Source organism: Orcinus orca, chromosome 18 (genome assembly GCF_937001465.1).
Source record: "Orcinus orca chromosome 18, mOrcOrc1.1, whole genome shotgun sequence".
Lineage (NCBI taxonomy): Eukaryota > Metazoa > Chordata > Mammalia > Artiodactyla > Delphinidae > Orcinus > Orcinus orca.
Genome location: NC_064576.1, coordinates 57,020,856 through 57,035,663, shown reverse-complemented (window position 1 = coordinate 57,035,663; position 14,808 = coordinate 57,020,856). Strand labels below are relative to the sequence as shown.

General features: G+C 36.0%; 1 protein-coding gene across 3 annotated transcripts in view; it reads right to left on the bottom strand.

Annotated features, from left to right (window-relative positions):
• GPALPP1 (GPALPP motifs containing 1) overlaps positions 1-14,808 on the bottom strand; it is a 102,171-nt gene that overhangs the window by 71,024 nt on the left and 16,339 nt on the right. For 2 of the 3 annotated variants that reach the window (XR_007473157.1, XM_033436773.2), the window contains exons 5-8: positions 13,602-13,736; positions 12,998-13,162; positions 9,996-10,094; positions 4,846-5,064 (exon numbers count right to left, since the gene is read on the bottom strand). Coding sequence is in view for 2 of the 3 variants with exons in the window: in XM_033436773.2 (XP_033292664.1) it covers positions 4,846-5,064; positions 9,996-10,094; positions 12,998-13,162; positions 13,602-13,736 (618 nt within the window). In the remaining variant the exon portion in view is untranslated. Of the gene's footprint in view, positions 1-884; positions 4,226-4,845; positions 5,065-9,995; positions 10,095-12,997; positions 13,163-13,601; positions 13,737-14,808 lie in introns of those variants that run through there. The other variant, XM_033436770.2, reaches the window with a different exon arrangement.

The following is a 14,808-nucleotide window of genomic DNA, read 5'->3' as shown; positions in this document are numbered from 1 at the left end:
CTAGGACACACCCGGGTATTTAACAAATGTTTACTGAATGAACAAACACATTATCTCCTTAAGAAATACTTATTATAGGGAACTGATCTGAAAACTCAAGGGCTTTCTTTCCTTGGATCCTGTATGTCCAGATTCCTATCATTCAATGCTTAGCTTTTGTATTGCAAAGTATCTCTTTGGTCACTTCCCCAGTTAAGGAAGAGAGAAATTTCTGTAATAACCTAAATGGGAAAAGAATTTGAGAAAGAATAGATATATGTATCACTGAATCACTTTGCTGTACACCTGAAACTAACACAACATTGTTATTCAACTATACTCCAATATAAAATAAAAATTTTTTAAAAATAAAGAGAGAAATCCCAAGTCCTGTCTCTTTAGTAATTCGGTTTCTAACTCTGATCCTATATAACACAAAATTGGGACTTAAAAAAAAAAGAGGTTCATTTCCCCTGGAATTATAAAAGAATACATGCTTCCTGAAAGAATTCGAGAAGTAGAAAAACGGAAAAAAAACAAACCCCAAACAAAAAACCGTAAAATCTCATAATCAACCAATCCAGAAAAAACCCACCAACTGTCAAATAAAAATGGAATATTGGTTACAAACCCAGTGCCAGCCCCTCTTGTGCCATGGTGCTCTTAAGAGCATTTCCAATTTGTCTGTCTTGTGTTTCTAAATAGTTTATATTTGTAGTTATACTGGGGTAATGAAAATCTGGCAGGTGAGTTGGAGTGAAAGACTTTTTTTTTAACCCACAACAGCCCACAATGATCTGGTTGGTTAGAATAAATCTTTACAGGATATTCTCTTTATGCAAATTGCCTGCTTCAGATAAGCTAATAATATTAAAAGAAACAAAACAAAACAAAAAGACGACAACTTCTCAGATACAGATGCAACTTTATTCATACATAAAAAAAAATCACACCTCAGGAATTCTTCTTTTCTACAAACAGTCTTTTAATTATAAAGTTCAAAATGGAAAGATTGAAAGGGGCAGTGTATAACTTTTTAATTTTGTACATACTCTAGTCACGGTTAAATATTTAAGCTGCAAAAAAATATACCTCTCCTATAATAGGAAATGCACGACCTTTTGTAACTGCAGACTAAAATGACATGATGGTGTCAAAAGCCAAAGTGAAAAAATTTAACAGTCTGAAGTAGAAGACTTGGTACTGATGTTACATGGGTACTATCCTAGCTACTTCCCCCATGTTGGCTATTCCTCTTAGGTATACAACTCAACAGAGACTTTTTTGTGAACAATACTTGTCATTGCCATGGAAAAAGTGAAGAGAAGTGATAAGGGCTCCTGTAAATAGTCTAAAAACTATCTCCCACGATCATACGTTTCTAAGTAATATATAATGTTAACATTATCCACCCTATATAAGAAACAAAAAGTGCCAAGATGTTTCAGGATCAAATAATTTATATGATAACTGTTAATCTATTCTGGAGCATGTAGGCCTCAGTACCATCTAAAGCCCAACCTTACTTCCAAAAAAAAATCATTAATTCAAAGAACCATAAAATGTTCAAGTGATAAATGTCAAGTAGCTGTTACATCTGAACAAGATAAAAAATTCTTCGAAAACTGTAGCTTTTCTTTTCTTTCTCTGTTTGGCATAGGGCTTAATTTATGATATTTTTCCCAATACAAAAAAATTTATTGGATGAGACAGCCTTATTATGGGTGTAGCTACCACCGCTCACCTTTTGTCTCCCCTCCCAATTCCCCCACTTGCTAAAGCCATTTATTTACCAGTAACGATGTTATTATTTGAAGGATCAAAATCTACCTGAGATGACAATTTAGACAGCTGAACAAAATCATATAATTTCAGGGACAATGAACTTAAATGTCACCTTCACCAAACAGTAAAGAATGTTAAAATGTCTGCTCCCCTCTTTGAACTTAGTATTGTTCTTTTTTCTTCTTCATTTTTAAGTTTCAAAAGAGGTCACAGCTCTACAAAATTTGGCCAAGAAGTACAGAAAATTAAAAAGTTCTTAGCAGAAAATGTCAACAATCCCAATTTTCTGCCAAATGGAGAGGAGAATTGATTTACCAGGCCTTTTGAGGCTTTGGAAGAGGGAAGGGAATAAAATGAAGACCACCTGTCTATCCTGTTCAGATAGCTACTTCCTTCTTTTATTGTCAATGTTGTTATATTGGGTTTGGTCTCTCCATGGGGCAAAAACCTCTGGCTTGGCCTCACATTTCGTTAAAACTGTCCTCAGGGTGGCATGAGAGAGCATTAGACCTGAGGTACCATGTAAGGTGGTCACTCATGGAAAGTATTAATATTTTCTCCCTTTTGTTAAGGTCACAGACATTCCAAGGGTGATGGAAGAAATAGTAAATACATACTAGAGAAATATCCCTATCTACCTTCAGGTAAGGAAAGCAAAGCAAAAGTAAGTATCCAAAGATGACACTTTTACATTAAAAATACCAAAACTTCTCAAAAATATATATTAGGAATTTACATAAGGATGAGGAATTAGAAAACATTTATTCCTTTCGTCAGGGAAAAAATCATAACAAAATTAATGAAAGTAATAGATGCTCCTGTACAAAGTTTTCTGTTCAGAAAATATCATCCACTAAAAATGACATCTTCGGTCAAAAGGTAGCTCTGTTCAATCTGCTTAGACTAGACTTTTTCAATTTGCTTAGGAGAAAAATTCACCTTACAAATAGTAACACTCTGAGTAGGTTACGGTTATGGAAGATCATTGTACTTCTATGATCAGGAGAAAAATCTGTCACATAATTTGATTGAACAGTTTATTCAGTTTTCATGAAGCCTAGATGAGCCAGGACTCAGAATCTTTTTTCATTAAAACCGTGTGCTTCATCAAAACTAGAGCACAGAACTAGCAGAACAATCAGGATTAATCTGTAAGAAAATATAACTTCCAGAATTTGAATTTAAGCTTTAACTATTAAGAGTTTTGTTTAATATCTTAAGGGGCAGTGCTTAAAGCATCACAAACTTACAATACTACAATACTCCATCTGTGTTTTTTTTTTTAACATCTTTATTGGAGTATAATTGCTTTACAATGTCGTGTCAGTTTCTGCTGTATAACAAAGTGAATCAGCTATACATATATCCCCATATCTCCTCCCTCTTGCGTCTCCCTCCCACCCTCCCTATCCCACCCCTCTGGGTGGCACAAAGCACCGAGCTGATCTCCCTGTGCTATGCAGCTGCTTCCCGCTAGCTATCTGTTTTACATTTGGTAGTGTATATATGTCAATGCTACTCTCTCACTTCGTCCCAGCTTACATCAGGGTGGTTTTGATTACAGTTTCCATTTCCATTTTTGTATTCAGGGATTATGAGTTTGATTTTTTTTAAAAGTTACTTATGACTGATATAAAAGATCTGTCCCCAGTAAATTAGCTAAAGCACGTTAAATATAAATGAATCAAGTCAGATCATCCCAAAGCAGGTTAAAGACTTAGAAAGCTTTGGTGGAGATCACAGAGACCAGGTCTCAGACTTCACACTGGGAACGGTTAATGGTGTTCTCTTGTCCCTCAGATTGCCTTCCCTAGAAATAATTACTGAAGTTGGAAAAATCAAAATAGTTTTTCCTTAACACATGAAAAATGCAGAGGTCCCTCCTTCTGACTTAGAAACGAACAAACCAAAAAATCCAAACCACAAATAAAAAGCCCTGATTGCCACAACAAGCAAATTGATAACAAAATGGACAAAACCTCCATACCCTCTATTTTCAAGTAAATGTTGTGTATTCACTGGCTGCAGTTTAGAGGGAAACCCAAACAATTTCAAATTCATGGATTCACTGTGAGGACCCGACACACTCACCCAGGGCAAGTTCATAATATCTGATGAGGGGGTCTGAGCTGTGGGAGAGACTCAGTGGATGGTCCTGACCAGATCTTAACTGGGCACTTGTGAGACAGCACAAAAATTAGGGAGTGGCGGGGAGGGGGGGGAACCCTCAAAAAAATTATTTGAAGAAAAGCTGACATTTCCTCAGAAGCCAAAGACACATAAAATTCTACTCTATGTAAGACACACTGATTTCATGTTTCCACGTGACTTTAAAGGACGCGTGGTTTGTAAGACTAAAGCAATCCTCTAATCTTAAGAAACTCAAAATAAAGGAAGAAAGATGGACAGACAGAAAAAAAGAGTATTCTTCAACTCTTCTTCATTGCACAGGGAAATCCCCCTGAAGTAAGAATAAGAAAATTCAGTAAGTTGGAAAATATTTCTCACTTTAACCGTATTTTCCCTGAAAGTCACATTTTAATATTGATGTAGGTTTCATACAATTAAAAATCACAAAGATTTTAAGAAGCAACCTTAGCTTTTATGTAATCACCATTACGAACCCTTGTCAGTTCGGGCTATGTATGAGTGATGTAACGGTTTTGAACCTTAGCTTACAGAGAACATTTCAAAAGCAATGAACATCTTTTGTGATCTTGTTTAACATAAAAAGACTGCTGGCAAACCTCATTCCTTAATAAAGCATGCATATTTACCCAAGCTTCAAACCACACTTTCCTTTGCCATGTCTCACAATGAAAAGCTTTTATTTCAGCATTTTGAATAGTAATGCCCTGTTAGGTTATTACGAGGACAAGTCTACTTTCCCAGTATACAACATTTTTTATTCCACAAGGCTGAATTTTCAAACCTCACAGTTTACTTAGAAAATAAAGATCTGCAGGTTTATAATCTACTTTATTATAAAAGGAAATAAATTTTTACACAGTTATATATAACAGTATTTAGAAAAGTTCAAATTTATCAGTACGAAAATATACCTCACTGAAATATACTTACTTATAAAAACATATTGCCTTTGCCATGTGAAAACCTGGTGTTTAGTTCCCTAGATTTCTTTATCAGGGCTTTTTTCTGAGCTTCATCAAACCGATGAACTTTGAGATCCGTATCACGGTTAAATGGTATTCTTTCTTGGGGCTTATTTTTATCTTCAGCAGCCTTATTCTTTAGTTTTTTCTGATGAATGTCCATAAGAGATTCTGGCCTTTTTGATTCCTGGGGAGAGCAAGACAGTAGAAAGAAAAATCTTATATAGATCATTGACAGAATATAATCATGAAACAAAAGAATGAAGTAGTAATGGTAAACATGAAGGAGGGCTATTTACAAACCCAATGGGTTTTTCCAAATCTAAGACAGCATCTCTGAAGGAAATGTGTTATCAGAGGCAAATTCAATTATACCAAAATGAAGGTATCTACCAACTATATGCCACACAATAAAAAAAGAGCAAGACGGAGAGTAAACTAATGTTTAAATAACCCTCATGAAAATCATTGTGTGATTAGTCAGCATTAGAGGCTGAACCAAGAACACAGGTGAGAAAGAAGAGCAACTACTTTCTCACTTGGGAGCCCGGTTAAAGCTTCATGGATGGGCTGGTCCGTGAACCCTGAACGGGTGGAACTGAAGAGACGGGCACTGCCAGGCTGAGGCTAAAGCAAGTGCAAAGCAGAACAACCGCGGCGCAGAGATGACAAGATCCAAGGCCGGTGCAGGAAAAGCTGGCATAGTCTGTGTGCCAAGAGAATTTTTGTCCTTTCAGCTTTATCTCCTTCATTTTCTTTCTTTTTAGCTGGGGTAGGTGCTCACATTTTCTTTTTCTTTTCCTTTTTCTTAAATTGAAGTATAGCTGATTTACAACACATTAGTTTCACATTTTCAAATATATCTAGTAGGATGAGGTTTGAACAAAGTCAACTGGTTTCATAAATTGGAGTCTTTACAGACCTTTTGGTATTGGTTAAACTAAAAGACAGAACAGCCCTGGATTGGAGAAGCAGGGAGTGGGATGCAGGAGTAGATGCAGGTAGTACAGACCAGCAGCCATCAAACTGCGATATATGTATCCCTGGGGGCCACACGGAGTGGATTCCATGGGGTATGAAGGCATGGAGAATTTCAACGTTACCTACTCATCATTCTCAACTTCTTAGCCTCACTTAAAGCTGACTTGCCTGGTAATGCATCTCGTGAGGATGTCTCCCCTCTCCTATTTAACAAAGGAGAGGCCTTTCAGAATCTTATTACAGAATGTTGTCTTGGACAGAAAGTCTCCAGAGCATCAAATAAAAAACCTGAAATACTGTATGAATGAAACTTCTTCTAATCAAGGAACTGTAAACCCAGGAGGCTTTGTGTCCTTTTGTGTCTCAAACATATTTCTCATAAGAGCATAATGTCCTTTCGGAATGGGTAGTTTGGCTCTTGTTGGAATGTTCTGAATTCAGATATACTGCAGAATGGGGCAATGAAAGAAAAGACAATTTTTGCTTAACAACCACATCTCTTCCAGGCCCTGCCTCCTGTCAGAGAATATATTTGAGAGCAACGACATGAGGAGAGCTCAGTAAAAGCAAAATAACTGGTAAGAAACGATGAAGGTGGCAGCATCTTATTTTATCAGAAGACAAACTCATGGCACCTACCCACCTACGTTACAATTCAGAAGTGTCATAGGAATGATCATAATCACATCTATTTGAACAGAGAAATGGAGTCAGACTTCCTCACAGAAAGTCAGTCTCAATCACCTGTCTGATTTGACAATGAGATCTGACTTTATCAGTTAAGTTATGTGGTTGCTATTTCCTATACATTGAGCTCTATCTGGATGCTGAATTAGTAAATATTTATTTGAATTAGCACTATTTCCATGTTCTCAATCCCTCTCATTTCATAAATTGGTCATTTCATAAATCTTGGTGAAGTCTTTAGGAAACAAATTGATTTGCAAGTTAAGTGCTTTCAAATTCTTTATTTTTAATGAAAACTGGAGGTGAAAAAAAATCAAATGTTGCTAAGAAAAAATAACCTATCAATACACATAGCAGGGAGAAACAGTTTAGACCTAAAGTTCTGCATTTGGAAAAATCTGGTTAGCAACGATGGTGCTGACATTTTCAACACTGGTGACCTTAGGCAAGTTATTTAAGCCTCAATTTTTCAGCTGTAAGATAATAAATCATAATAGTAATAATGTCTAAATATTTGGATGAGGTAGGAGTTAAGTAATCTAATTAATACAAAGGATTTAGTAATGTGGCGGGGTTCATAAGAATCAGTCAAGGGACTTCCCTGGTGGCGCAGTGGTTAAGAATCCGCCTGTCAATGCAGGGGACATGGGTTCGAGCCCTGGGCCGGGAAGATCCCACATGCCGTGGAGCAACTAAGCACGTGAGCCACAACTATTGAGCCTGCGCTCCGGAGCCCGCGAGCCACAACTACTAAGCCTGTGCGCCTAGAGCCCGTGCTCCGCAACAAGAGAAGCCACCGCAATGAGAAGCCTGCGCACCGCTTTGAAGAGTAGCCCCCGCTCACTGCAACTAGAGGAAGCCTGCGTGCAGCAACAAAGACCCAACGCAGCCACAAAAAAAAAAAAAAAAAAAAGAATCATTCAATACATGTTAAGTATTCAATTTACTTAGCACATACTATATTGTAATCCTCACAACATCTCTATAAATTAACTGTTATTATTCCCATTATACAGATTTGGAAAGTGAGAATGAGAAAATAAGCCCTGTTCAGGAGGGCTGGAGAGTCAGGGCACTATAGCCCCTCCTCACTCTCTTTACCCTGTCCCTCAGTATCCAGTAGGGTGGCAATGCTGCCAGCTTGTGACCTTTGGAGAAAAGATGGAAAATGGTCCTCAGCTGAGAAGTTATTAAATGTCTAGCCGTTCTGAATGCAAAAAAAAAGACCAATGTGAAAAAAAATCAAAGTTGAGAGTTGACAGTTGAGAGATCATTAATAATAATTTTTTGTTAATAGATTATAAGGTTTAAGTAAGTAACAAAAATCACACCAAAAGCCAATTCATGTAGAGATCAATTTGCTAAATGACTGGTTTGCTGATTTACCAAATTTAATCGTTTAACAAAAATGTGTAGGTTTTATATTAATTTGCAAAAAGCCTGGGCAATTTATTTTGAATGGGCGAGTTTTTCAGCAGTTTTTGAAAATTCATGCTAAGATTCTAGTTGTTTGGTTTTTATTTTGCCTTCATGGTAATATTTTAAAGAGTGTTCAATTTATCAATACTAAGAGTTATAAGGTGGTTTAGTCTTAAGACTATATTAATATTTTGAAAACTGTATCTCATAAGTAACCAAAATTTCAGCATAAGATTAGAACGCTAATTTTCTGGATGTGTTTTAAAATAAATTGCAGACACTGTTACATGTATCCCTAGTATTTCAGCATGATTTCACTAACCAGAGTTCAATATTTGTTTACAATTTTTTCTTTTAAAGTAAATTTACATACAATGAAATGCGCAAACCTTAATACTACATTCATTGAGTTTTACAATTCAAACTCCTAGCAATTTCTGGAACATATTTCCATCATCTCAGAAAGCTCTGTATGCCCCTTCCTAGTCCATCTCCACAATCCCACTCCAACAACTATTCTGTTTTTTTCCCCACCATAGATTCATTTTGCTTATTGTAGAGCTTCATGTAAATGGAATCATACAGTAGTACTTGGGTAGGCAGTCTTGCGTAAGACTCCCTTCGCTCAGCATAATGACTTTGAGATTAATCCACGTTGTTGCATTTATTTGTAATTTGTTCCTTTTTATTGCCAGGTAGTATTTTATCATCAACACAGTTTGGCTTTTTCTTTCTCTTACTGATGGACAGCTGGGTTGCTTGAAGTATTTAGCTGTTACGAATAAAGCTTCTATGAACATTCCTGTATAAGTCTTTTTGAAGCTATTATGAGTGAAGCACGCTCAAGTCTACGAAAACATGTTTTCATCTGTCTTACATAAACACCCAGGGGTGGAGTTGCAGGGTCATAGGGTAGGTGTTCGTTTAGTTTTATAAGAAATGCCTGTTTGGAAAAAGGCCCAGCTTGTTAATTTTCAGCTATTCTTCCTTTCTAACATAACTCATTACAGCTATAAATTTTGCCTCTAAGTGCCACTTTATATTACACCTCACACATTTTGATATGTTGTACTGAATATTACTTTATCATTCAGGTTTAGGTATTCCATTATTATGTCTTTGATGTAAAGTTTAAATTTTGAATTATCTAATTTCCAGTTGTGTAGGGCTTTTAAGTTATTCTGAAGTTTAATTTAAATTCTTCGTGGTGCCTGAATGATGGTGATTCTTTCAATTTTGTTGAGACTTGACTTTGAGCTGGTCAGTTTTCAAAGATGTTCCATTTGGGTTGGGCTTCTGGTCAGTTTCCAACTATGTTTCATGTATGCTTCACTGTTTGTGGTACTGGTCTATATATGCCCAATAAATCATGCTAACTATATTTTTAATGCTTATGGAAATTTTCATGAACTAATACGCTAGGAACAGAAGGTAATTTTCCTGAATACCTTTCAGGGACCAAAGGGTTCAATGGTTTACGTTTATTCTTTGAGCTGGAACACTAGTGGTTTTTTTTGTTTTTGTTTTTTTTTTATGAGTAAGAGACTATTACAAAATAATAATATGCCCAATGAATACTGACTGTTTAGTTTATAAATTTAAATTGAACCATATTTTAATTTTTATATTTATATAGATTTATATTTTTCTCCCATATTTAAATCATTACATCAAACATTCCAAATCAGCTTACAATTTAAAATGTAAGAATTGGGCTCTCTAGGAGTTAGTAGGGCTCTTACTTTATAATCATGTGCTACCCATCTCTAGGAATTGAATTTCTGACATATGACTTAAGTAAAAAGTGAACTGAAAATGTTATGAGATGCATTTAAAAAGCCTACACTAAAGGACTACACACACACACACATATACACATACACACAAGAGTATTTTTCAGAACAGATGTATAGAAAAAGACTGAGATGAAAAGGAAGACTAAGAAAGAGAAACAAGAAAAAGAGAAAAAATGAGAAGAGCATTAAAAGATGGGAAAAAATGAAAGGCCATATATTTTATCCCCTGACTTACATTGTATGCGGATACCTGCTCGGCCAATCTCTTTTCCATTCCTGTCAATATATGTTCTTCATCCTTCTTATTGAATGACTTTCTTGCTTCTGGTGTCTCCTGAGGAATGAACACAGAAAACACATTACTAAACCATATAATTAAGAGAAAATAAAAAAAATACTATTATTTTAACTCAGATTGAGTAATAGGAGACTAAACGAAGCCAGGCCCGTTGAATCTCTTCCCACTAGAAATGTTAATATACTTGATACGGGATCTGTTAGTGTCCTACTCTAACATTTGCCTGAAAACAAGAAAAAACCCCAAAACACCTCTAACCAATCAACTAACTGGATTTTATCAAACTCAGAGATGAGAATGACAAACAATAATGAAATGTAGAAGAGAAAATAAGGCTTAAAAAGAAATCTTATATTATCTGTTTTCAAAGCTAGGAAAAGCACTCTTGAGGGAAAAAAAATAAAAAGAAACAAATGGGGTACAGAAAAAATAAAAATAAAACTGTCTTTATTCACAGAGGACATGACTGGCAATGTAGAAAATGCCAACGAATCTATTAAAAAACTCTTGGCATTAGTAAGCATAAGTGTAGCAAAGCTGCAGGATGCTAGGTCAACATACAAAATATACCAGCAATGAACAACTGGAATTTGAAATTTAAAAAGAAATACCATTTACCATAGCACACACATGCACACAAACGAAATACTTAGGTAAATTTCCAATAAATTTTAGTTAGAAAAAAAAAAGTATTCTGGAGAATATAGTCCCAGCCAAGGAAAGAAGAAGGCCCATATAAAATCAACTGAAAACCACTTTCCACAAAGCATGTTTTTATACTGTTGCTGTTTGCTTAAGAAAGCCAAGGAGGTCCCCACACCATTTTTACCTTAATGATGGACTAAAACAACATTGTACTTAATAAATAAAGTACGTTAAAAAACATACGAGTAGCTCATTTCTGCTTTTTCCATAAAAATTTCCCCAGAAAGATTCTTTTACTTGTAAATATTAAGAGAAAAAATGATGTTCTGATAAGATGGAGGTGAAAACCTGACCAGTTAAGAGTTAGTAAATCTAGTCAAGACTGGGAAAAGAGAACATAACAGATCTTATTCAATTAATTTATGCATAACACTGCCATTTCTTTCTAAAAAGCAATCTTACTTCATTTGGGCATGTTGGTTAAGTGAATGTGCGAACATTAGTGGTATGAGAGATGAATGCTGGGGAATCAAATATAAAAAAGTAAGATGAAGTGGTGGAGAAAATCTACAAAAAGGTAATTTGGAGAGAGATAAAAAAGGAAACTTGACTAAGATCTGTTACAAAAATCAAAAATTAGTCATGACCTTTATATAGGACAGCTCTGTGACACTATATAATTTGTACCACAAATATAAGTCTGTGGTATTATATGCTGTAATACAGTGTCACATAAAATTTAAGGGGTATTAGTCATCCCTTTGGGAGTCTGTTGTAAACACAGAACAAAACACTTTCAGCCCTGAAAAGAATGACCAGATCTAAAGAACTCAGTCATAGGGCCTAAAATCACCTGAGTTCAAATTATACTGGCTAGTTTCTGTTTGTTCTGTTTTTCTGTGGTATTTTTCTTTGAGGAAGACTCCCTGCATATCTGGCTGTAGGCTAGACATCTACTCACATACAATGAGGAACACAAGGACTGAAAAAAGCACAAATAAAAAGTCCATGTAAGCAAGGGGATTAAATGTCTTTTTGGAGACAATCTTAAAGGCTAAATTATAAAAAGCGTCAGTATGTTATTTTTATAGAAGATCAGTTAAGAAAGAGCAGACAGGCGTTCCAACACTAGTCATTCACGGTGTGTGGCTCGCTTCTGTACCATATCTTCTGTTGTCTCTTCTGCCCTCAGGTGTGTTGGTTCACCTCACCTTTCTGTTACAACTCTCAGATTTCCTTGAATCCTCTGGGCAAAGGAGAACTTATGATTTTGCCACATATTCTGCTAAAATGTGGAGATTGCCACATATCATCCACATGTTAAGAATGACACTATTTCACAACCAATTCTCTACTAAAATGAAAGCACCATAAGGAGCTTTTTCTATTACCCGTGACCAAACAGAATACCTGGCAGAGGAGATATTCAATTTACAGTTATAGAATGAAGATGGAAATCCTCATAATTCTAGGTACTGATGAACAAGATAAACAGAGTTAGGGGAGTGAATTTAAGTCAGAACCGATAAAGCTATAATCATAAGATGCCAATTAGTCAAGCATTTAAGATTGGAATGGGACATCTCAAGGAAACTGAAACTTTGGGATGGAGTGAATTTAAGGAGTTAGTGCTGAGGACACTGGTTGGACCCCTAACTTACAATGGAATATTTCATAATAAATGGAGAGATCCAAGAAAAGAAAATCTAACAATAATATTTTATGCATACTTTTGTGGGTATTTTTAAATTAAATTATTCAATATATTAATGAAAGGGCTTTTTGCCTATCTTGACAGTAATATGAAGTTTACTGCACTTGAGCTACTGTTATTTTCAGAGATAGTCCCTGTGTATCACTTAACTTGCTAGGTTAATCTGTGCCTTGGCTTGTTCAAGACGTTTTAAAAGAAATTTTCATGGATAGTATGATGTATAAAGACCAGGGGATTTGGAGTCACAAAGGTCTAGAAGGGAATTACTGTTCATGACTTACCAGCATTTAATTCCAGAAAAGGTGACCTCATAGAGGATAGTGTCTCCCTTCATAAAATGAGGTCAGTAAACCTATGTCTCCAGGTTCTCTTGAGATTTAGATGAGACAATTTATTGGGAAATAGTAAGTAAGTACACAGGAAGCAACTGGCATCACTTTCTTTTAACTTTCCTTCAGGGGAAATCTTTTCCCTTTGGAATCATAATTTTAAAAACAGTACTCTTAAATAATTCTGCCTCCTATTTTTTCAAAATAGAGTCAACATGGACAAAAATACAGGAACAAACAAACCCTCTTACCTTAGCTTTCCTTTCCCTGTCAGCTGGCATATCTGTCCAGACTGATCGATCTCCAGATTTGTCATCAGCTCTTCTCTTGAAAGTTCTAGGCCCAAGACCAAAGTTTTTCAGCTCCGGAGGAAGCTCAGTCATCCAAGAGTCTCTTGTAATTGTTTTAGATGAATCCTTTAAGAGAAATAAAAAGTAAAAAAAAAAAAGTAGCCTTGGAAAATGTGTATATGTGTGCGTGTGTGCACATGTGTGTGTATATGTGTAGAATACTGTATAAGTGACTATGCTTCTCAACTGAGGCTTGAAATTTATTTAACAGACTTTAAGAGAAAGGATTTAATAGACTATTTTTTTTGGTCATATATGTTATGAATACTTTTATTTAATTTATTGTTCCTTTGACTTAATGTTATCTTTTGCCATACAGAAATTTTTAAGTAGGCAAAATTTCTACCCTTTTCCTTTTATAGCTTCTGAATTACCTAGAGCCTAAATTTTTATACACTTACATATGTACATATACATTTTTTTAATGTCCGTTTTTAAAATTGAGATTTTTTAATATATTTGGTCAATTTCTCAGAGAAAAGTGTACTATGTATTTAAAACTTACATCGTCTCCTTTAGTCAGCTTTTCTTTCATTCTCTGGGCCCTTTTTTCAAACTCTGTCGTAACACTAGAGTTCACTGGTCCTTTGGCAGGCATCGGCCCAATAATGTCCTCCTCTTCACTGCTACCTGTTTCCTTCTGAAATAAGAAAATGATCCTAAATTACTTAAAATTTAACTGTGACTGATAACCTAGAAACAGAACAAAAAGCAAACACTGTGTTGCTGGCTAATCACTGAGCGCCTTTCCTGAGCCTTTCTTAAGTGCACCATACAAAAATGACAAATCCAGGGGCTGTGGACTGTCTCACCTCTTCCCTATGTCCACGGCAGAGCTCATTAACTCATCTCAGTCCTCTTCCTGATGGACATAGATGTGGTCTCACAATTTCTCTGTAATATTCAGAGAATTATTAATGATTCATCAGAGATGACACAAGTTGAAACCATTTTCTTTCCTGGTACAGAAAGAGCTCTTTGGAATAAGATGCACACAAATAAGACATTCTTGGAAGCTGTATCAGCCTTCATGATTTAGTACAGTCCACTGAAACAGAAATGCTGTGCAAAGCCTTACAAAATACTGGCCCAAATGAGTTAATTTGGTTCCCAAAGTATTTCTCTCATTACTCCAAAGACACAATAGTATTGCAATAATTGAATTCAATTAGTTCTTAGTAAATCATTTTTTTAAGTTAATTTTTTTAAAGAACAGTGATTTTATTTATTTATTTATTTTTGGCTGTGTTGGGTCTTCAATGCTGTGTGTGGGCTTTCTCTAGTTGTAGCTAGTGGGGGGGCTACTCCTCGTTGCGGTGCGTGGGCTTCTCATTGAGGTGGCTTCTCCTGTTGCGGAGCACGGGATCTAGGCGTGCGGGCTTCAGTAGTTGCAGCACATGGGCTCAGTAGTTGCGGTGCACATGGGTTCTAGAATGCAGGCGCAGTAGTTGTGGCATATGGGCTTACTTGCTCTGTGGCATGTGGGATCTTCCTGGACCAGGGCTCGAACCCATGTCCCCTGCATTGGCAGGCGGATTCTTAACCACTGAGCCACCAGGGAAGTCCCATTAGTAAATCATTTTATTAAAGGGTTTTCATGTAAGACTGTGTTAGATGCTATATGCACTTGGGTTTAAAACAGTCCTTGTCAGACACAAAAGACCCCTAATAGCCAAAGCAGTCTTGAGGGAAAAAAACGGAGCTGGAGGAAT